The following is a 23,080-nucleotide window of genomic DNA, read 5'->3' as shown; positions in this document are numbered from 1 at the left end:
GCTCTGTAAAGCATTATGGCCAGCACTCTGCTTATCCTGTAATTTGCAAAAGGCACAACACTCAGTGCTGTATCATTGTGGGCTGCACTTCAGTGCTGAATTACATTTTCGCGTAGCAGGTAGTTACAATAAAACACTTTCAGCTGAAGATTTTATTAATTAATATATTTGTAATTTTCTTGAGGAATAGTTTTTTTCTTTCTCTGCATTTAGGACTTAGATGTGCAATATATTTTCTGAAATCTTGTTTGGATAGGATTTGAAATGTTAAAAAAAAAAAAAAAAGATAAAAATGCACTTTAAATGAAGTTTATCAATGTTAATATTTTGGTTGTATTTATTATTTTTGTAGTCAAAACCCAATGTATATAGATGTACACTAAATGGTAGTTACTGTTGCCATTTGGCAAGTTTTCTGTTTTTATTGCGTGAAATTGCATTGGTTTATATGGTGTTCTTCAGACTGCATGAATCAATAGATAGACTTTCACCCGTGTAGTCATATGGCAGTCTTCTAAAGTGTTATTTTACTAAAATAAAGGAAAGTTTACTTTTCAGATTATTATTCAGAGTGACTTGAACATTCAAGGTATTTAAACATGTTTTATCAATATTTTCTGAATTTGTCAACATACAAATATCAGAAATCGATATTGACTGTAAATACATTTCTCTGTCATGATCAACAAGATGGGGAAAGGGTTTAGGTACAATACATACATAAACATTTTACACCTTTCAAGACTCCTTGTATGTTCAACTTCTTACAACCGTGCTCTTGTTCAACTGAAAGTAATATACATTCATGAACTGTACTGAAACAAGCCATACATTATTTTCCGTGTGAGTAGTAGATGGGTACTAGTCACTACCTTATATTGGGTCAGATGAGTCTCACCCACTAGAAGGTCAGATGTAAGTGGGTCGGCAACAGATTTGTTGGACTTTTGTTGGGCATCAGATTGTGTAGTGGTCAGTGATTCTCCTATAGGTGGTGGTGGTAGTTGTGTTCTGAAAACATAAAACCTGCCACCAGCCCCAGCACACGTGGGCCCTCTTTAACCTACTTAGGGCTTTAATCCCAGCTGGACTTTAGGATTGCCTGATTGGAAAGGCCTAGAATACAGCCGGTCTGGGATCCTGTCCTCAGCATTGTTGTTGTTCCTTACTTGACGCCTCTTAAGCCAAAGAAACGTGAGGGATTGAAGAAAAACTGTTTGTTCGGTAATAAATGATTGTGTGTTGGTGAGTGAAATACTGTTTATTTGGTTAAAGTATTTTACATTTCTTAAGATAAAACAATTTCAATTTTAATACTTGTGATTAAAATCATTTAAAATATCAATTCTTAAAATCACTTAAAATTTTTAAAATCTTGTGATTTTTAACAAAACTAAAACAATTAACTTTAAAATAAATGTGCTCAAATCAAATAAACAAAACGTGATAAAAGCAAAAACTGCACACCAACAAAAAAGTCAAATACATTGAAAATAACAGAAAATGCATTAGACAAAATAAAGAAACAATTAAAAGGAAAAAATAAAAAACAAACAAAAAAAGTCTAATGCATTTTAAATTAAACCCAAAAACGGTCAATGTATTTGACAACAAAATATAACAAAACTCTACCAAAACCCTAAACAATGTGATTTAAAAACAACTAAATCTTTAAAAACAATTAAGATTCGTTATTTAAAATCTTCTTTTAAAAACAATCATTCATAAAATCTTTAAAAGATCTTGGACTCGGGCTCCAGCAGGGGGAACTAACCGTCCCCGGAGGTGGGTCCCATCACGGGATCCTGAGCTCCCCCAGATCTTGTATGCGCCAGTTCTTAAAGGCTTCCTCCTTGCCCCTCTGATTGACGTAGTCTTTCACAAACACCATGCCCCTCCGCGCGATGACAATCGGGTCCAGCTCCTGCTTATTGAACAAACAGATGTTCCGTCCCTCCCACAGTGCCTGCTTCACTGCGCAGACGACACGCCACCAGCACCTCAAGGTAGATGTAGAGATTCCCTTGGCTGGACCGTATAGGATCTGCTGGGCGGTCCGCCCGCGCAGGAACGGCGAACCTGTGGAGGAACGGAGAAAACAGGAGCCAGACCCTGTGGGCGGAGGGGCACTCACTAAAGATATGAGCCTCCGTCTCCTTCCCCAGGCAACCCTTATAGGGGCAGGTGTCATAAGGAGCTATGCCCCTTCTGTGCATAAACACTCGGGTGGGGAGACACCGACTCACAGCCATCCAGGAGACATCTTTCTGCGTGTTCGTGAGGCAAACGTGCGTAGCGTTAGCCCAGATAAACCGGCAGGTTTCGGGAGGGAAATCTTCTATCCGGCTGGTCTCCTGGGCAGATCTCATCTGACTACAGATGGTCTTATAATCCCAGGAGGCCAGCACGACTTTATGGAGGCCTACTTCGAGCGCAAAGGCTCGGAGCGCCCTGTAGAACGGCGGGGGATCCCACGAGTGCGGCCTGGTGTTGTCCATGGCGCAGAGGCCGAATGGTCTCAGGCTGCTGGCAAAATAAAAGCGGTTCATGAAACTCACTTTCTTGCCAGCAGCCTGGATGTTCTTAACCACATAGGCCAGCCCCTGCGCCTTTATCAGCTGCACAACGTCCGGGACCCCCCTGCCTCCATCCAGGGTACCCTTCACCATCTGCACTCTTTTCAGCCTCTCCATTTTGCTCCCCCAGACAAACCGAAATATAATTCGGGTCACTAGTTTTGCGATAACCTTGTCTGGGGGGAAGATCATTCCTACGTAGAGGAGTATCGGGAAGAGGATGGCCTTTACGACCAGCACCTTACCAGCCATCGTCAAGGTCCTTGTGCTCCAGCCGTGGATCTTCCTTTGGACCTTTGCTATGGCCTCCTCCCAGCTCCGGGTGCCCGTGTTGGTCCCGTCGATCGTGATCCCCAGAACCTTGATAAACGGCTTCACAGGGAACACGGTCGGCGGGCCCCGGCCGACAGGCCATGCCCTGGAGAGGTAGACCTCGCTCTTGGCCTTATTCACAGCGGCCCCCGTCGCCCTGCAGAAGCCGTCCAGCAGTTCCTCGACCCTGGCCACGGACGGAGCGTCCGTGCAGACCACGGCCACGTCGTCCATATAGGCCAGGGCCTTCAGTTGCTCTCCGCCGGAACCCGGGAGATGGAAACCTGTCACCCGGACGTCCCGGCGGATCGCCTGCATGAACGGCTCCAAGCAGAGGACGTACAGCAGGGCCGACAGGGGACAACCCTGCCGGACCCCCGACCTGACCGGAAATGGTTCGGTCAGGTGGCGGTTCACAAGGACCCTGCTGCTTAGGCCGCTGTAGATGATCTTGACCCACTTCCTCAGGCCAAGAGCGAGACCCATCCTCTCCATAACAAGCTGCAGGTATTCGTGGCCCACTCTGTCGAAGGCTTTCTCCTGGTCCAAGCTGATTAGGACCAGGGGAAGCCCTCTCTCGTTCGAGTAGGCCACGACATCCCTGAGCAGCATGGCGTTGTCGGCCGCCGATCTCCCCCGGGCACCACAGACCTGGTCGGGACCCACGACTTGAGGGAGTGGCCGCTGCAGCCGGAGCGTCAGTGCTTTGGCCAGTATCTTGTAGTCGGTGCACAGGAGGCTGACTGGCCGCCAGTTCCTCAGATCTTTCGTGTCTCCCTTCTTGTGAAGAAGGGAGAGGATACTCTTCTTCATCGAAGGGGCCAATCTGCCCTCTCTGTACATCGACCCCAGGACCTGGCCCAGATCTTCCTTAAGCACCTCCCAAAAGATCTTATAGAACTCAGCAGGGATCCCGTCGGGACCCGGTGTCCTTCCAGAGTTAAGACTCTTTATCACCTGGGAGAGTTCAGTGGTGGTGATCTCTGGATCCTCCTCCTCCTCCTCGTCCCCCTCATTGCGGGACTCCAACAGGGACAGAAAGTGATGGATCAGATTTTGATCCACCACCTTCTGGTCGTACAACTCCCTGTAGAAATCCCGCACCACTGTCTCAACAGCCTCTCTGCCCTCCACCTCTTGCCCCGAGGAGTCGATCATGGAGGACATTGCAGGCCGCCTCTCCTTCGTTTTCTTGAAGAAGAAGCGGCTGCATTTCTCATCGTCCTCCATGATGCGGACCCTGGAAAGGACCTTGATCTTTTCTTGCTCCTCCCGATAGAGGGCGGAGAGACTCAGTTTGACCCGGGCCACCTCCTCAGCTAGGTCGAAGCCTCTGAGCTGTAAAAGACTCAGGCGCTGGAGGCGGGCGTTTAGATGGGAATATCTCGCCCGCCTCTCGCGAGCTTTCCGTTTCCCCAGCTGAATGAAGTAGCCCTTGGTTCTTTTCTTCATCATCTCCCACTCCCCTGTGTTGGTGAGTGTGGGTGTGTGTAATGGATTGAGTGTGGTAACAAACTGCATTTGGGTACAGACTGCATCGGGACCTAGTCACAGTCCTAGTGTGTCCAGCCGGTCAACCCATGGGGAACACAACCTCCACATTTTCTGTATTGTTTTGTTGCTGTAATGTATGGTCTACATCTGCTGTTTGTGATATTCTGATTGGCAGACCATGGCATCTACAAGAACGGAAGCCTTTTCTCATTGTTATTCTCTGAATGCAAACTATTGGTCATGGTCATCTACAGAAATAAATGTTTGGTCTAAACCAGTTGATCATAAAATGACTTAGATTTATTTATTAATCGCCCATTCCAGCTGATGTCCTTTTCAAACCAAAGATGTTTATTCACACTCTCTAAAGTATGTAACCAACATTAATCTTTAAAAGCTTGTATAATCGTACCAACCGTCTCATGGTTTCTTGTGACATAAAACTACTTATTTTCCTGAGAAAACAAATGTAAACATTTAGAATGGATAAAGAAACCTGTTCTCTTATGTCCCATTTTAATGTTTGATCGTGTTTATGGTCATGCACCAAACAGCAGCAGAGATGAGGATTTCTTGAGTCTTGAGTCAACTTGCTTTACTCAGAATTTACACCAAGCATGTAGCAATAGGTTTTGTAACTCTTGTATTACAAAAGGTATCCGTTCCACCATGATGTGAATTTGTGAAATAAGCCCTAGACTGCTGCTCACTGTGCGAGGAAGCGCTTTCATGCATTCGGTTATCACAGCCTTGATCAAGATATTTTGTAAGCATCAACAGTGTAGGCTATACAGCATCGTGGGGTATTAGTTTGCTGCTTTGACAATGAAGTAATACACACAAGATACACAAAACAAGTGCTGTTTCTAGAACCTGGCATTTTGCATCACGTAAGTGCCTGATGCATCAGACTTGGGAGTTGCAATTTTATACCTTAGATATGATTATGATAATTTATTGGCAGAGATAAACAGATATAGTTTGGGGGGAAGGGAGTTCCAGTATTTTTGGGACTCCCACAAAAGCGTTTCCCGCTAAAATATTGTGACGGGACATATCCATAATTTTTGGCAAGGCCTTTCACTACATGCATAGCTTCTTCACCTCCTTACCTTATTCAAGTTTGGAAATGTTCTCATAATCAAGCTCCGAGATTGTTTATTATATAGCTGTGTCTAGGAATTGGCAATATAGAGATATAGATAAAATACGTATAAAATGCTCAGTGTATGGGTTATACACAGAACGACCGCTCCTTGGGTCTCAGAGGGACACATTTGGCCCTCTGGATAATGACGAACACTGTAGTACATGCGGGTGCCACCAGAAGAGCAGAAATGTGGTCCACAGTTTGTGACCTGTGAAGACCAGGAGCACACCATGATCATCTGTGGTCTGTATCATCCTGTGGGCGGAGGTGCTAATCTCTCTACAACTGGTGTGGCATGTTACAGCGGTTCTGTAGAATCAGGTAGTGAGAGTAATTAGCGAAGTTGCGGTCGTCCATTGTCTTGAAGTGCCCGGTTTCGGCTGGCGCTGTGTGGAGGGTGCTGTGCCATGCTGTGCTGCCACGCTGCTCTCTGCGTTGATGCATTAGGCAGCAGAACGGTGACTTGCAGGCTCGGGGCAAGCTGACCCACTTTCTCCAGCTCTCCATGCAGACGTGTGCTCCACACTCATTTGCTTTGATACAACAGGGCTATTCTTTTAGCCTACACAGCAGCAAGGAATTAATTTATTTCTGTTCAACTGTAGTCTTGGGATTACAATGTGTTCAGGCAAGGGACAATGTTTCCAGGGCACAGGATAAATAATAAGATCCAACAAAGTGTACAACCTGAAATAAAATTCTCACTGTACCACAGAAACAATGTAACATATTGGTACAATGTGAATGAAATGTTAAATTTCATAGTTACAAGTATCACGCAAACATTGTTATACTTGTTAGGTGTAATATTGTTCCTGCTGCTTTTATGAGCGTTTCTGAAGCAGTAACAATTGAAAAAGGTGAGCTGACCTGCCAGCTCTCCCCTGTATACCCCCTTTTGTGAAGACAGACAAAAGATACATTTCAGGGTTTGTGTTCTGTTGTAAGACTAGTAACTTGGCCAATGATGTTTTTTTCAAGGATGTTCAGAGCTCTAAATAACGTTACAGCTGCAAGACTAATAATTGTCAAGTACATCTACATTGTCGACTGCAATTCTCCTGATCACCTCCGCAAATGGCTCCCTCTGCAGCGGTACAGAGCGGCCTGGGAACACCCCGAGGCCTTCGAATTACATAATGCATCTTTGACTGCTGTGTTTGTGCCGCATGGGGCTGCAGGTCCATTTCCATAAAATGGAAGAAAGATAGGTTCTCCATAGCAACACATAGCTGCTTTAGTGTGAACAAAAACAGGTGAAACGGACTGGACTGGTGCAGGTGCATCTGGATTTAAATGGCCAAACTGACTATTAAACAACTTGTTACAGAGGCACAATCCTATCCTCTTGCATTTCTTTATGTACATACAGCTTGACTAGTCTCAGCATATCAGCAAACTGAGCTTTCTCAATTCGTAGTGATGAGCCCAGTCATCTCTTGCTCATTTAGTTTTTCCCATGAACTGTGCAAAAAAAAGACTTAAATGAGCAAGAGATGACCGGGCTCATCACTACAATTTGAGTAAGCTCAGTTTGCTGATATGCTGAGACCCAGTTTGTCAGACCCAGTGCTCCCTCAGAAAGAGCCTCTGTCTCCTCCTTGCAGGCAGGTGATTTGCATGGCAGAGCTTTTATCTGCACTTGGACAAGGAAGACTAAAAGCGCCTGGCAGCCCTCCCACCCACTGATCACAAATTAACAACCAGTTCAAACACGGCAGCCTGTTGCAGTTAGTGCTTGCCAGGGTGACAAACATCCTCTGACATCAGCGTTGTCCCTAATTCCCACTGCATTCCCATCACTCGGTGAGATGAGTAAGATGACACAAACCTACCATATGCAAAGGTAGATGGCAGTGGAATATCTTTGGTTGAATTTTGGATTATCTATGACCTAAATATTTCCCAATTTAACAGGACAATATTTGTCAGATGTTACCATGGATGCTGTATGAAGTCTTCCTTCATATTGTCAAGTTTTCATACATGGTTAAGATGGTCTTCTTTCATGGATTGACAAACTCTCAATGCTTAAGTTCAATAGCAAAATATCATGAACTTGTCTTTCATCAAACTGATTTTCGCAAGAAGCACAGGCGTGTCAACTACATTTTTGCTTTACATTGTATTTCTATATTGTACAGCTGGAATATCTTTTATTTCAGAATTTTTAATCTCTTAAAGAAGACCTTTCTGTTGACAAATTATTGATGTGGTCCTGGTGAACATTAACACATTGTTCAATAAAACAGATGCATGATTAAGTAAGTCTGAGTAGCCATCATCGCCCTGTTAACTTATAATGCATGTAATATTGGTGCAGTAATAAATTACTAACCGTGATGATTAAGGTACTTCCTTGGTATGATTGCTAATTATAGCTGTATAAGTGGCTTTAAGAGCAGGCTATATCAGCCTCTTGGTGCTGGAGGACTGAAATACAGGTTAAAAAGCCAAGTCCTGAAAAGCACAATGGCCTGTTTATGACAAAGGCTGTTTTGTTCATTAGATTGTTTATCTTGGGGCAGAGGCTCAAGACTCTAAAGCTGTGGGCTGGCCTGCTAACTGTAAGTGTTTCCTGATGCACACTACCCTGTCAGGGGCATGTGTTAACAATGAAACATTTTTTTCTTTTTAAGTTTCATTTTATTTTGTATTTTTATGGAAATTCCTGATCCATGGGAAAAAAAAAAACACCCAGATGTTTTATATTAAAGAACTTTTAAGGTGGAGTTGTGCAATAGCATGAGAAATGTTTTGTTCTGGATTGAAATGTCGTGGTAGAAACTAGGTTTGGACTGTTGTATGTGGATTGTCAGGTGGACTGATGCCAACACACTTGGGATGTGACCATGCACTAGCCTGTATAATGTGGTCAGTATCTGTCAATCTTGACAAAATTCCAAATGGTCCAGTAACCCTCGACTATTACAGACTTCCTCCTTTATGATCAACTGCAACATCTTGTCCCCCAAACAAAGTAACTTACCACATTATATAAATCTAGTGTATTGTCTGCAGGCCACTTCCCAAGTCACTATCGGTGAGACAAGTGTTGCACAAATCTTCTCGATTTGGCCTACCAAGGGGCTCCAGGAGCTGCATTGTAGCTGAGATTCCCCCCAAATTAAGACTGATTTGGTTTCAGCATTGTGGATGGATGTATGTATGTATGTATGTATGTATGTATGTATGTATGTAATGACTACATACTACATGTAGTATATATGACTACAAAGTATAATTTTTGATAATTTATAATTGATTTCTCCATTTTAATCTGAACACTTTCTTTTGCTCACTGGTGACATTCTCTGACAAACGCAGTGAACTGCAGGCCTGCAATGCTTATTCTTTGTGAAAACAATCGCTGAGAAACCAAGATCAAGTCAGTGTAGTATCGAACCTTGCTGCTTAGAGTAAATCAAAGTCCACTAAGATACTTTGTACGATCGTAAACCAAGCAAAGACTTCAGAAAAAGCAGGGTAAAATATATGGATCTTTTTAGGTGTTTTAGTAATATTACTGAGGGATGAGCTCAGTTGTCTTTCCCTGTGGACTGGTACCACATTAATGGGCCTCTAATAAACAATAGTTTCTTCTCTTGCCTGCGTATGTTTGTTTGTTGCTAAAATATTTCAGAGCACAGTTGATGGTATCCTTGACAACAAAGCCCACAGTCTTTACACAGGAGAAAGAGAAAAATGCCAAGCTGTTTCACACACAAACTGTGTGCGTCACTACAGCTTACGAGAGATTCGGGGGGGTGGGGGCAACTTCATCCTTGAAAAAGTATTGTTGTGGACTAATCTGTACTGGTTATCAAACATATAGCTTGGATAAAAATCCTTTTGTCTCTAAGAAGGAGCATGTGTGGGACACCAGCCAGCCCAGTTGACTGTGTCACATTTGAGAAGAGCAGGAGTACAGAGCAGTGGGCTGAATTTAATGTCCTGGGTGATCCACATTTTCACTAAAATGTTTAATAGGATGGGTGAAGGAGGGGCGATTGTGCTGCATTATAATGTTTTAAAATGAGTCTCTCTGGTGTCTTACAGGGAGGAGGTGCTGGAGAACTGTGTTCGCTGGAAGAAGCGGTTCTCATTTGTGTGCAAGATGAGCGCCAACCCCACCACGGGCGTGCTGGACCCCTGCATCTGCAGAGTGTCTGTCCGCAAGGTGAGAAACCCACGCACTGCAGCTCCAACCATACAGAACTGGGGGATCTCTGAGCTTCATGCTACTTGTTTGATAAGCCTAGAGGGGAGGCAAGCATAAGGCCTTGGCCTGAAGCCACGGACACCTACAGTTTTCTCCTTCAATTGGTAATGTGCTCTGTGGCTAACTTGTGAAAGGCGCTATACCAAAGAAAACAACATTTATTTGAATTGATTTTGGGTCTATATGTGATGAAAAGTTAAAGTAATGATCAATTTCATGTCAATTTAACAATTTAATTAAAATCTCTGGGTGGACCAAAACTCTCAAGATATGTATTAAATTCATTAGTGATCTCTCTATCCATCACAACTCATGCTTTAAAAACACAATGACAGTATACACCTAAAATGGCTACAATTTGCATAGGGTAGATTATACACAGCAAACCTAATGCAGCATTACATACAAGAGTTTAATATCTGAGCTCAGCAGTTCAGCCAAGAGAATAATGCAAAGAGATGAAGATAAATTGATTTGTTCTTTAATGTACCCCCCCAACACACACACACACACACACACAAACACACACACACAATAAGTGCACTGTGGACCAACATAGCCCTGCAGAAGGATGTGCTGACAGGCTTACCTGCACAGTCATTGTGCCCTTGGCTTGTAATAGGAGCTGAGCCCATACCTTGAAATCACACAGCATAGCTAATAGCCAACTCCACTGCCAGAGAGGTGGACTATTAACCAGAAACTGCACAAAATACTTGTTTTATAATGCCATCCTAACACTGAAATGTACATTGTTATTTCTGTGCTTAAGGCTTCTTTTAAAATAGGTCCCGAATGGTGAACCCATTAATTTGCCCTTTTATGTTTAGCCTTATTGTGGATTCCTGATAACTCTGATTATCTACAATTTTAGCTCTTTATTAGGCGTCAGCCACCAGTGGTCTTTGTTTTTCAATCGGAATAAGCATTTCCTCAGGTGTTAAAAATATCCTTCCTCAAACGCCGTCTCGTCCATCTCCTTGACGATTGTTTTCAGGGCAAGTCACCTTCAGATAGAGGGGGAAAAAAAAAAGTTGTTTTAATGAACTGGGATATCGACTAATAAGAAATTGTAGTTTCTATATTATAATTCAATAAAACCCACAAACCAAAAAGATAGTTGGACTTGAAACGTACATCCCTGTGTTATGTAGAAATGAATTCCATCATCATGGATCTGAAATATCCTGTGTTTTTCAAATACTATATTTATGCATCAGTGGCTACTGTCAGAATGCTGGCTCCAAAATGTGGGTAGACTCTTGGTTTCCTTTTCAGTTCAGATTAGAGGAGGTAAAGGTGAGACAATACATTGATATTAGCTGGATAGGGTGTCTGTGCTATTCTTTCACTTTATTGATATTTGTTTTCAAGCCAATAAGTACTACTCTCTATACTTTTATTTTATGCATTTTCTCTTGTTTATATGCCCATGATGTGGCGAACCCATTAATTTGCCCTTTTATGTTTAGCCTTATTGTGAATTCCTGATAACTCTGATTATCTACAATTTTAGCTCTTTTTATTAGGTGTCACCCACCAGTGGAGTTATAACAAACAAATACTGTCCAAATACTTGATCTTCATACATTGTTCAGTTTTGATCTTAACCCTGTGAATGCTGGGTTTCATAGCAATGGGAGTAGTAGAAACATGCGCACGAGGTTAGGAAACAACTTTTCTAACATGAATTCCCTTTTCCTGTTTTCCTTCCAGGAGCTCAAGGGAGGAAAAACGTTTTCAAAAGTAAGTTTGACCCTTGATCTCTCCACCTCCAACTGCAAATAGTGTGCTCTGTGGCTGTTGCTAGGGGTGGGGTGGGGTGGTAACACTAACTTAACACTCACTTTGGAGTCTGGGAAATATTGCACAACACAGGAAATCATTGAGCCACTCGGCACGCAAGATGCAGAGAGCCTCCCATCATTATGATAGCGTGGCTGGCATCTTGTCTTTGTTTTTCAATCGGAATAAGCATTTCCTCAGGTGTTAAAAATATCCTTCCTCAAACGCCGTCTCGTCCATCTCCTTGACAATTGTTTTCAGAGCAAGTCACCTTCAGATAGAGAAAAAAAAAGTTGTTTTAATGAACTGGGATATCGACTAATAAGAAATTATAGTTTCTATATTATAATTCAATAAAACCCACAAACCAAAAAGATAGTTGGACTTGAAATGTACATCCCTGTGTTATTTAGAAATGAATTCCATCATCATGGATCTGAAATATCCTGTGTTTTTCAAATACTATATTTATGCATCAGTGGCTACTGTCAGAATGCTGGCTCCAAAATGTGGGTAGACTCTTGGTTTCCTTTTCAGTTCAGATTAGAGGAGGTAAAGGTGAGACAATATATTGATATTAGCTGGATAGGGTGTCTGTGCTATTCTTTCACTTTATTGATATTTGTTTTCAAGCCAATAAGTACTACTCTCTATACTTTTATTTTATGCATTTTCTCTTGTTTATATGCCCATGATGTGGCTAGATTTAAGGGCCCTGATATCCTCTTCAGCACTGAGAATTCAAAATGTCTGCCCCCTCCCATTAGCCCCTTTACTCACAAGGGAGACCGATATTGATTTGTATTGATCCTCCTGTGGTTGGTGTGGTGTCCCATGTGAACTTGTATTATTGTGTGAATCACTCAAGTCTGCCGTTCCTCCTGAAGACAGTGAGTGTGTGAATAGAGACCGTGAGGGAAGAATATCACGGCAAAATTAGATGCATCCCTGTCCTGTTTAATGTCTCCTTCAGTAGTCAGCTGGGATGATAATGCAGCCATAGCTTCACTACCAAGGAACAGCAATAAGAGGCCTATTGGGTATAAAGGCACAACAACAGATATTTGCAATTGAATAAATATACATTAGTGATTTCAAAATGAATTGCCAATTTCAATTCAATAAAAATAAATTGTACATTTTGGAAAAATCTGCTGACCTGGAACTTAAAATGTAATTGATTTTGTTTTCTTCCATTTAAATCATCATCATCATCATCATTATAGAAAGTGCTTATCATAAACTGTAGAAAGGCAGAAAAACATAAAAACAGAACAATGACTGCTGCTAATGGAGTTCTGTACATCCTGAAGTTTAATTTACTCCCCTAAAGGTTTCATTTATGCTTTTTTAAAAAGACCAGGTTCCCTAATCTGCTATCCCTCTTTCTTGAGCTATTTTGACGCTCCGGGACTCGTTTCGTCCCAAAGGGCTAGTTCTCCTGTTGGTTTGCTTGCTCATCAAGATCTGTCTCGACATGCTTCCCCTGAGCCGTTAGAGGTGTGTTGTGTTGAAAGTGGACTCTCTTATCGCTTGAGGAATGCAGCGATCCGTCGGCAGATCAGGGGTGCCGAAAAGGTTAATAAAAATCAAAAAACAAATACCTCCCACATTCTTCTCAGACAGTTCCACCGCACCTCTGGGGCATCTGTGCAAACCTGTAAGGGCCCCTTTCTGTATTATAATTTTTTCCTGAAGAATTAGTCCGTCAGACATTTGGGAGATCACATTTGCTTGATTGCAATGGTCCTAGGAATCGGAGAAGAAGCAAGCTTATTATTTTTGCAATTTGTGTCTGGGGAGCCTGACCAATATTTTTTCAGACCTTAGCAAGTCATTACCACAGAGTGTGAGAGTGAGATTCCCAGCTTTTTTACATCCTCCTCCTCACAATGGCACGTCCCAGATTGCCTTGGAGACCGCAATGGACTCTGCCCCCACCCCTCTGTGCGATAGTGAAGTGTGTATGACTGCGCTTGGCTGATAACTTAACTTACATTATCATTATGTGAAAATGTGTTCTGGTTCTGATTTTTTGGGGGAGGATGTTGAACACTGAGGACAGAAAATCTATTCTCTTCTGGTTGTGTATTTCTTCATTTCCTCCTGGTGATTGAACTTGGAGCCAAATAAAGTTCAAATACCAATGTGTGTATGTGTGTGTATGTGTGTGTATGTGTGTGTATGTGTGTGTATGTGTGTGTATGTGTGTGTGTGTGTGTGTAGGTCTTTTAACACCACCCTCACTAAGCACCACTTATTCCTCTTGAACATGTTTTGCTCCAGTGTATATTGGTCTCTCTCTCGATACTCCACCCTTTATACCACCAACTCCTGCTTACTGTCAATTTCAATGCCTGTCCCAGATTCAGCTGTCCTTGAATGGGTGATTGGTGGATCCGTCTAGCAAATGTGAGTTAAAGCCCCCTAGTGTCTGAACATGACAGCGTGGGACAATTTTATATGGTGGTTTATCATTTTTATTTCAGTAATATGTCAAATGTAGGACAGTCATTTGAGACTCCTGTATGAAATGTATCCGAGGAATTCTGATTATATTTTATGTCCCTTTTTTTGTGACAGGTAGGCTGAATAGGACAAGCGTCTGTTTGCTAGTAATGTTGTGTAATGTGGTATGTAGATGTTTTTTGTTAGTGACAGTCAGTACATTTGACTACAATGTATTATCAGCATTAATGGCTTTTTATGGTTTGGGCCTTTTTCAGCCCTGTTAATGAAATGACAATTTATTCCTCCAGCAATCTGTACAAACAATTCCAGTAATTAATTAATGAGACAAAGGTGAGCCTACCTACCGTTTAAGACATTGAGTAGCCGTCTAGTGTGTTGTCGATTTTGTCCCAATGCTTTTGATTATTTGCAGTGTAAATCATATCGGAAATAACATGAATACAAGATATATAGGTGCGCAATAATAGGAAATGGATTTGATACTTTGGGGAATGTTCCATCAGTATGATTTTTCCATAAGTCTATGGAATCGTGGAAATCAAGAAGTGTACTTTTCAGCCAACAGCCAAGATCCACAGGCATGATTGGTAGGTGACTGGCTGAATGCCCTGTTTCCTAAGCCGAGAGGAAGCTGCCGGAAGAAGTGTCATTTCTGGGTAAAGGATGTTATCTTTCCCAAACACTTTCGGTACTATTTCCTTCGCTGTTCCTCGCTTCTTTCACCCCCCTGTCCTCCGCCGCTGCTGTCGTCAGCATCCGGGAGGAAGACAACAAGCGCCACAGTTCCCCTGAATCAGCACGTGGCTGCCATCTTGGACAAGCACTGAGGGACTGCTCCAACCGGCAGTCTGCAGAGCTGAAGTCCAAATGGGCCCCACAGCTGTCTTGCCTGGAGGGGGGAAATTATTGAACTGTTGATTTCCTCTGTCACTGTGGGTCAAATGAGCCAGACCTTCCCAACCTGCCAATTGGGATTTTCCTTTGTTTTTGTGTGTAGTGAAAGATGAGTCAATCCTGAAACCAGGAAAAATATTTAAGCACAGTGATAAATATTTGGTGAGGGAGGGGGTAGTTGAGCTTGAATTGTGGTGTTTGTGTGATTTTGAGGACCTACAAATTTGATGTAGGTTGTTATGACTCCTCTAGTTAATTAAACCTTCTGTAGCATTCATGTGAAATAAATACTATAGTACTTGAGTATTTCTACTATACATTTCTGCTCACAATTACTCCAAAATTAGATGCCTCCCCCTCCATAAAAAAGGTCAGCAAATCTTCATATTTGAGCTTATATATTTTACCTAGTTTTGTATGTTACCCATTTCTTCCACTACACAAAATATTAATACAATCTAAACCCCAAGGTGTGGATTTTCCTGGAATTTGGTGGATCTGGCATGGAATGACTTCTTCTAGTTAAATGGCTGATCTGACCAAGCTCTCTTAAGTTGGTTTCTAGTCCACTGCTTTAGAAACCTGCCTTTTCTTACTCTCTTCAAAATACAGAGAGTGAGGCATGTACCCAAACTTCTTTATAGGTGAAGACTCGGTTTGCTCTGCACCATTCTCTCAATTAACATATTGCCACTTAGTGATTAATGCTGACGTCTGGGTCTTTTGTTACCTGCTATGAATGGGTTGCTCTTTGTGAATTATTTATCTCCCTCTAAATGTTTATTTGAAATCCTCTGTGTGTGCTTTGTTGGCTATACATAATTTAGTTTTGGATCTGGCCTGATTTTATATGATTGTATGTTTGTGCTCTATGTTGGAGTGACTTGTTAAGTTTTTTTTGTTGTTGTTGCTGCCTGGGAAAAGGTGCTCTATAGGAAAAAAACTGAAGAATGATTTGAATCATGGCAGCTTGTTGGGTGGCCAGCTAATAAGAATAATTGTCTGTGTGCTCTTCACTAAATTCACCCTAAGGCTTTTGGGTAGGTCCCTTTTTTAAATTAACTCATCTTGAGCACAGTGTCTTCATTGAATTACCCGTGTTCATTCATTTTGAGCAACTGAATTGCCTTTACAATATGCTCTGAAATTAGCACTGCTCTTTGTATTCCAGATATCCTCAGTTTAACACTTCAGTTGTATGGGAATCATAACAAACTCCTACAACAAGAAACTGCCATTAGGAGAGTGAACAATCACCACTGTGTGTTTTGCAAGTACATTTAACATGCTTCTTGACCATCTGTCCTGTCTGGTACAGTGGTAAAGGAGGTACTGCATGTGAGTTTTAAAGCTACTTACTGAGGGTTTTTTGGTTTTCTATTTCTGTAGTGAAGCTTGTGTGTCTTACACAGGGAAGTGTGAGTGATCCATGGGAGCACTGGGGAAGGGCAGTCACGTGAGACGGTGACACATTGCACCCACAAGGTGCTTCTGTCACAAGTTGGTTCCCTTGGAATTGGTTCAGTGCTCGAGCTCAGATGCAATGCTTAGGTTTACTACAGGTCACTTTCAGGCTCATGTGGAACAACTGATGCTTTGGATATGGTCACTCAGTCATAGTCACCGGTCTTTCAGCACAGAACTAAAGACTGGATTGTGAAAAAGCATATTCTCCCTCCCTGCAGTTCAAAATAATTTCTGTTTAAATGGTTGTCAAGGTGCCTCTGTCTCCATCCCTCTATAATGGAAGGGTTTGGTTCAGAGGTTTTTGAGTCATTATCTTTATATCTTATTGATGGCAAAGGAGCAGATTTTGCTTTCTCTCTACATAACCCTTTTAATCGACCAATGGCAAATCTGATGACTCTTCCTCCACCTGTAGGCGACCAGCCTGGGAAGGCGTGCATCATTTTCCTAGCTGCAATCAATTTCTTATCTTCAGCTCAGTGATAACAATCAGTTTCTCATTAGAAAGTGTCAAACCTACATTTTCAATAGATGAATGACTTGCAAGTCTTTCAATTGAATAGTAACACTCCCAATAAAATCTAAGGTGACTAAACTAGATGTTTCTCCGTTGAGAATGTTAATGCCTGCATTTAGATTTGCTAAAAACCCTGGGCTGATAGCCGTTCTGTGTGTGTAACTAATCAATACAATTAATTGACAATCAGAAGGTTTATTAAGAAAATACGAATAGTAAGGCAGTGTGTACCTTAAACAGTTTGCCAGTGATTTGTTTAATAAGTCGTCAACATTTATCATAGGAGACCGTTTCTGTAACGGGAAGAATTTACACAACAGGTAAACCTACAAGGTTGGATGGCCTAGATCAGAGACTCAAGAGGCCAACTTTCCAGTTTCTGCATCCGCAGCATTTCATTGGTCTGTGTTTTGTTTCAATGTAGTGATAAGACAATCTCATTTGAGGTTATTAGAAAGAAAGAAAAAAAGAAAGTCAATTGTATGCTTCATCACAGGCTTGTTTAAAAAGCCCATGCATATTGAAGCTTGTAACCATTTAGTATAGACTTTTTTTTTTTTTTTTTAAGCAACGTGAATCCCATTAGTGCTTCTAAAGCATCCCACAGTACAGTAATGGCACTGTTCACGTTTTGTTTGCTGCTGGATGACTGGAGGCAGAGAGAGTGCTTTGTGATGTTCGTAATCAAGTGTGATTCACGGATCGCTAACCTGCTCCGGCTCGCATGCCCTTGATTATATAACGGCTGAGGGACGTTAACCCTTTCTCTGCACAGCGCCGTTCCTGCTGAGCGTGATGAAAAAGCCCCACAGTCCTCCTGAACAAAAACTCATGACGGCTTGTCAAATAAATGAAAATGTAGGGCCTTAAGATAATTTGTTTATTCATCAGTGCTGCAATGGGTTCTTGGGTATTAAGGTATCTGTGTAATTATGTGCTTGCGTGAAAGCATACACATACACCGTATTTATAGTAAGCAATGGCACCGAAGATTGATTTTGTCATGAGTGACTTACACATCTATCTGCCTAATCAGACGTGGATTCCCTGCTGTGGCAGCATACTATTACTGGATCATTGTTCTACAATACAACAAATCCAAGGGCCTCTCTTGGATTTCTCCGGGGTTTATGAGCATTATCCAATTGTGTATTCGCTCAGAGCTCCAGATGAGCTGTTCCTCTTTATTTACGGATTGAAGTTTTCTCTACCGAAGATCAGGATTCACCTGCCAGTCCACACGGTGAAAAATAAATTGTTAAAAATGCTCTCCTTAACGCAGACCACCCACCAAACACAGGGGTCTGATCCAAACCAAAGCAGGACCACAATCAGAAATAAAAACCCTCTAAGCTCTCCTTCTCCACTCCAGTCCCCTGAGGTTTGCGTCAGTGTGTTAAAACCAGCCTTTTAACAGAATGGGTTTTGGAAAAGCTCACTGTGCTATCTTTTTTTCTCCCTCTGTGAAGAATGTTTGTTTTTCCAGGAGTCGTTTTCTCTCTCATCACATTTCTTCGATCAATATTGACTGAACGTTTTTAACAACGTGTTCATCCGAGGGGTGATTTTGTCTTTTTTTTCCTCTGGGAAAATGCTGTATTGGTTCTCCTGTCGTTCTCCCTTCATACAGTGCTGCTACTGTTGTTGTCCTTGGGCAGGGGCTGTGATTAGATGCTGATGTAATATTGTGCAGCTCTGGGGGTGTGCTTGCTGTAACGGCCACTTCAGAGCTCCTTGTGCAGCTGCTGCAGAGAGCCTGTTTTGAGGCATTGTGCTGCACAAGTTTCTGACTCAGTTTTCACGTGCCTGTTCAGCTATTTAAAGATTAAGGAGATGAGCATCATTACAGAAAGAGATCTGGTTTTAATTATGTAAGCATTCAAACAAACCTTTCTGCATTACAGTTAGTGACTCCCGAACCATTCTTTCCCCAGTTTTCCCAAATGTCCTTCCCAGCCATTTGTATACACATCACCTTTCTGTATGCCAGTCTTCAACAGGTCCTGCATGATGTTTAACCGGGTAGATATGGCTAGTTGTTTGTGCCTTCTCAGTTTTGTGTTTAGTATTATGTTGCAATGTTGCCATCCAAGGAGGGTCAAGGCTGCTCATTTTTACACTATCGCTGAGTTTGTAGTTATAGATACAATGATCAAATCAAAATTTAAGGTATAAAGGAGCCTAGTTTGATCTACAGATGCTTTATGCCAAAAGACAGATTTTCATCTTGGATTACTGTTTTGGGTTTGGGTCTGGCTCTGCTTGTGTGTTTCCCCCCCCATATGTCTGTCTAACTGTCCCTTTCTTCTCCTGTCTTTCAGCTTGGCTTTACTGACCTCAACATGGCGGAGTTTGCTGGTTCGGGCTCTGCTGTGCGCTGCTGCTTACTGGAGGGGTATGACACCAAGAATACCCGGCAAGACAACTCCATTTTAAAGGTGAGGAGACCCCGGCCTTTTCTTCGCTCTGTGGACAGCTCTCTGGCCATACGTTACTATTTGCCAGAACACTTCCTAAGGGCATTTCTAGCAATGGTGTTGTAACAATAAGGTCCCATTTGAGAGGTTGCGCAGCTGGACTTGGCCATTCAACACGTATTGTACAGACTATAGTGAAATGTTTTAATGGTTCCCTGCTAATCACCTGCATCTTTCTGTCCAGGTTACAATAGGGATGACGCTGCTGTCTGGAGATCCTTGCTTTAAAACGTGAGTGTGTTTGTATGTTTTTTGTACTTGTTCTATGTATGTTGCATGTTTTTTGGGGGTTCTATAAATGGCAGGTTATAGAAATGTTATCTATCTAACACCCAAGGAGCATCGAGTTTCATCTCAGTCGGTTTGCCTGTGTCAGCACTCACTCTTGCTCTCGGTTTCTAGGCCTCCAAGCACTGCCAAGTCCATCTTCATCCCGGGACAGGACCACTCCCTGCAGCTGGACTGTAAGGGGGAGGGCACCGGGGCCACCCCTGCCCCCTCCACCGGCATCTCCTCGGTGCGGTCGCTCAAGTCTCGCTCCTCGGTCCTCAGCTCAGGTAAGAGGGATCAAGCACACACTTAGCCAGGCACAGCTGCTTGGCTTTACCTGCGTTTGTTCATCTCTGGAGGTAGGCTCAGTCCATCAGTCTATATTTATCCTCATAATAAGGTGTTCGACAAGATTTAAGAATTAAAATTAAACAAAATTAAACGTGTGTGTGTATTTAAACCGTTACTTTTCTTAACCGTAACCTTTTCCAGTTCCATTTATTCAGGGAAATGCCTGCACCTCCTCGATCTGTTTTCGCCCTTATCTGGGGTAGTTGTGCTCTGCTCAGAGGCTGCCGTCCACAGGGCCGTTATTGCTTTCCCCTCTGTGCCCTTGGAGATTTTAACTGGAGTTGCCGTGTTTGGTGCAGGTCTGCCCGATGAAGCAGACCAGAATCTCTCCAGCCCAGACGAGGTGTTCCACACGGGCCACTCCCGCAACTCCAGCTACGCCAGCCAGCAGTCCAAAATATCAGGTAACGAGGAGCACGACTGCTCTCAGCAGCCCCGCCTCTGATGACCCGAGTGCACATACCTCTGCACACATGAACAACCTGTAGTATTGATCTGATAAAGTGGCAACCTGTCTCCCCTCTGTTTGTGCCACTACAGAGATATTTTTGATTGAAGACAATTTGTTGGAACCAAATGAAAAGTAACACGAAAAGAAAAGCTGTCTTGTTTTTGTTTTAAAATGGTGTATATAATGTAATTTAGCAGTATATGTACACCGTGTCCTCCAGATTTATTCATTACCCTGAATAAACTAACAAAAAACATAACTGAAAGATTTATGAATATGTCCTACTGAAAGAAAGTCTACAAATGCAATGTCTACATTCAGGTCTGCTGTATTTTCCCCTCTTGTCTCTGCCTTTCATTTATGGGTGTATCAGCCATTGTGTGATTCTGGTTTTATAATGATTCGTACCTATTGGATTTGTATTGGACAGATCTAAAGTGAAGGTCGGTTGGTGACTCTCCACAATATGCTCGTACAGAAGTCCTTATTCAGCAAGCATTGATCAGATCCTGCTCTCGCACCATCTGAAAAACTGCACATCATGCCTCGTGTTATTGATTCTTTACAACTTCCTTTACAGCAGTCTGCAGTATTTAGGAATGGCATGCCTTATATTGATCCTCTTAATTTAATGGCCTGTGAGTGCTGCCTCTGTGACATCTGAACACAGCTTTGACCTTCCGCAGTGCGAAGTATCTTTTAGCCTAAAATCTCAAAGCTGGCTTAGTTTGAAAGGGGTTAGAATGACGCCAAACCATCTAAACTGTATTTAAGTATGTGTGTTGATTATTGATCATTTTACTGAAATCATATTTGTAAAAAAAAAAAAAAAAATGATTCAGTTCTCCAAGTCAAGCGAAATCGAAATGAGATTCGGACGACTACTATACAGGGAAATTCATCTCCTCAGTTAATCAGTTTTAACTTTGATCCAAAGTGCAGCTCTGGGGCCTACTTTCTCAGCTCCAGCTACCAATAATCACAGGAGTGGATTATAGGACCCCCATTGCTCAGCTGTTTGATCCATTTCAGGGTTTACAGTCATGTATGTAGGCCAATGACTGGTTTTTTTCATTCCTCTTAACTTATTTATGCATTGGAGTTTGCTAACTATAGGTTTCTTCCTTGTCAGTCTGAGCCTGATCCAGCCCAAATATGAGAGGGATATAGCTGTGATATGGTAGTATCGATTGCCTGACCCTTCTCTCCATCCCCTTGGCTCTCCAGGCTACAGCACAGAGCACTCGCGCTCCTCCAGCCTGTCGGACCTGACGCACCGGCGCAACACCTCCACCAGCAGCAGCGCCTCGGGGGGGCTCAGCATGACCGTGGAGAGCACGGAGGGCGAGAAGGAGCCCAGCCGCCCTGAGAGGCCTCCCCGCCCCCCCCGGCCCGTGCTCCCCTCAGACCGAGCCTCCAGGTACTGCAAGATCTCCTTCAAACTTTCGTATCTTTTTCATGGGGTTCAGAGTTAGGGGTGAAACCGCATCCTTCTGAAATGCTCCCTCCTCCGCCCCATACTGCCCGTCTCCCAAATTGACGGATATGAAGTGCAAATGGCAATTGACTGAATCTGCCTGAAGCTTTTAAAGCCGATATTTACTTTGTGCCAGTGATCTGATTCTGTTATTCTGGCATAACTGAGAGCAATTAGTGTAGTTGTTTTGGTGTTTATTTTAACATCAAATAAATTTTCACATGAAGTATGTGATTAGCTCATGATTTCAGCCTCCTGATCTTGTTTTCGTAAAGTTGTCACTGTCAAGGACTGAATTGGCCACTGCCTGCTTGCTGGTTTCAAGCTGGCAGTCAGTTCCCAGACTGTGGGCTTGCTGGTTTCATCAGCAGAGACGGTCTGTTTTAATGGTTCCCTCTGTGCCTGGCGAACAGGAGGAAGAAGGACTCTGTGGAGAATCACCCCACGTGGGTGGACGACACGCGGATCGACGCCGACGACATCGTGGAGAAGATTGTCCAGAGCCAGGACTTCACCGACGTCAGCAACAACGAAGGTGAGCGAGGGGCCTGACGGCGCTGTGAAGTCACTGCTGTGTGTGCCTTTCGTCTTCACCTCGAGTTCAGTGCTCGGTTTAACACTATTCATTTCAAAACACAATCTCAGGACGTTAAGGATGTGCTCTATTTTCATATTAATATGATGAGTTATTGAAGCTGAATTCGGTAAGCTGGGCAGCTCTTGAATTGCACTGCGATAAATACTTATACTTCACCATTTGGCATTACCAGTTCACCACTTACTGTGGGTATTCCAGCATGGGGGGGTTAGTTTTACTACAGAAAGGTCTAACCTGCATCATATCTTCTCAGCACATGAGAAAGTTATTCAATCTGAAGCAGTTCTGCATCGTTCTCATGCGAATTAAACTACAGGATTCTGGTTCAAGGTCAAGTTTCAATTGTGGTTTCGTCCTCCTGTGCACCAGCTGACACCAGTCTGTTCGGCTTTCTGCTCTTCCAGATAGTAACCTGAGGCTGTTTGTCAGCAGAGATGGGACCACTGCCCTGAGTGGAATTCAGCTGGGAAACAGGTAATAAAAGCCGACACTAGTGCGCCTGTGCGTGCCTGTAGAGGTACTGGTTTAAGTAGACGGGTAGTGAGGGAGTGAGTCGGCAGATTTCTA

At 42.8% G+C, this 23,080-nt stretch overlaps 1 protein-coding gene across 1 annotated transcript in view; it reads left to right on the top strand.

The window, feature by feature from the left end:
- The window catches only part of LOC136758442 (early estrogen-induced gene 1 protein), a 70,231-nt gene that overhangs the window by 40,136 nt on the left and 7,015 nt on the right, over positions 1-23,080 (top strand). The window contains exons 3-11 of the mRNA XM_066712796.1: positions 9,592-9,712; positions 11,471-11,500; positions 19,211-19,327; positions 19,551-19,597; positions 19,769-19,923; positions 20,287-20,391; positions 21,666-21,858; positions 22,329-22,450; positions 22,918-22,987. Of these exons, the coding sequence (XP_066568893.1) occupies positions 9,592-9,712; positions 11,471-11,500; positions 19,211-19,327; positions 19,551-19,597; positions 19,769-19,923; positions 20,287-20,391; positions 21,666-21,858; positions 22,329-22,450; positions 22,918-22,987 (960 nt within the window). The remainder of the gene's footprint in view (positions 1-9,591; positions 9,713-11,470; positions 11,501-19,210; positions 19,328-19,550; positions 19,598-19,768; positions 19,924-20,286; positions 20,392-21,665; positions 21,859-22,328; positions 22,451-22,917; positions 22,988-23,080) is intronic.

Source organism: Amia ocellicauda, chromosome 9 (genome assembly GCF_036373705.1).
Source record: "Amia ocellicauda isolate fAmiCal2 chromosome 9, fAmiCal2.hap1, whole genome shotgun sequence".
Lineage (NCBI taxonomy): Eukaryota > Metazoa > Chordata > Actinopteri > Amiiformes > Amiidae > Amia > Amia ocellicauda.
Note: the sequence above shows the minus strand (reverse complement) of the source record. Positions and strands in the feature narration are given on the sequence as shown.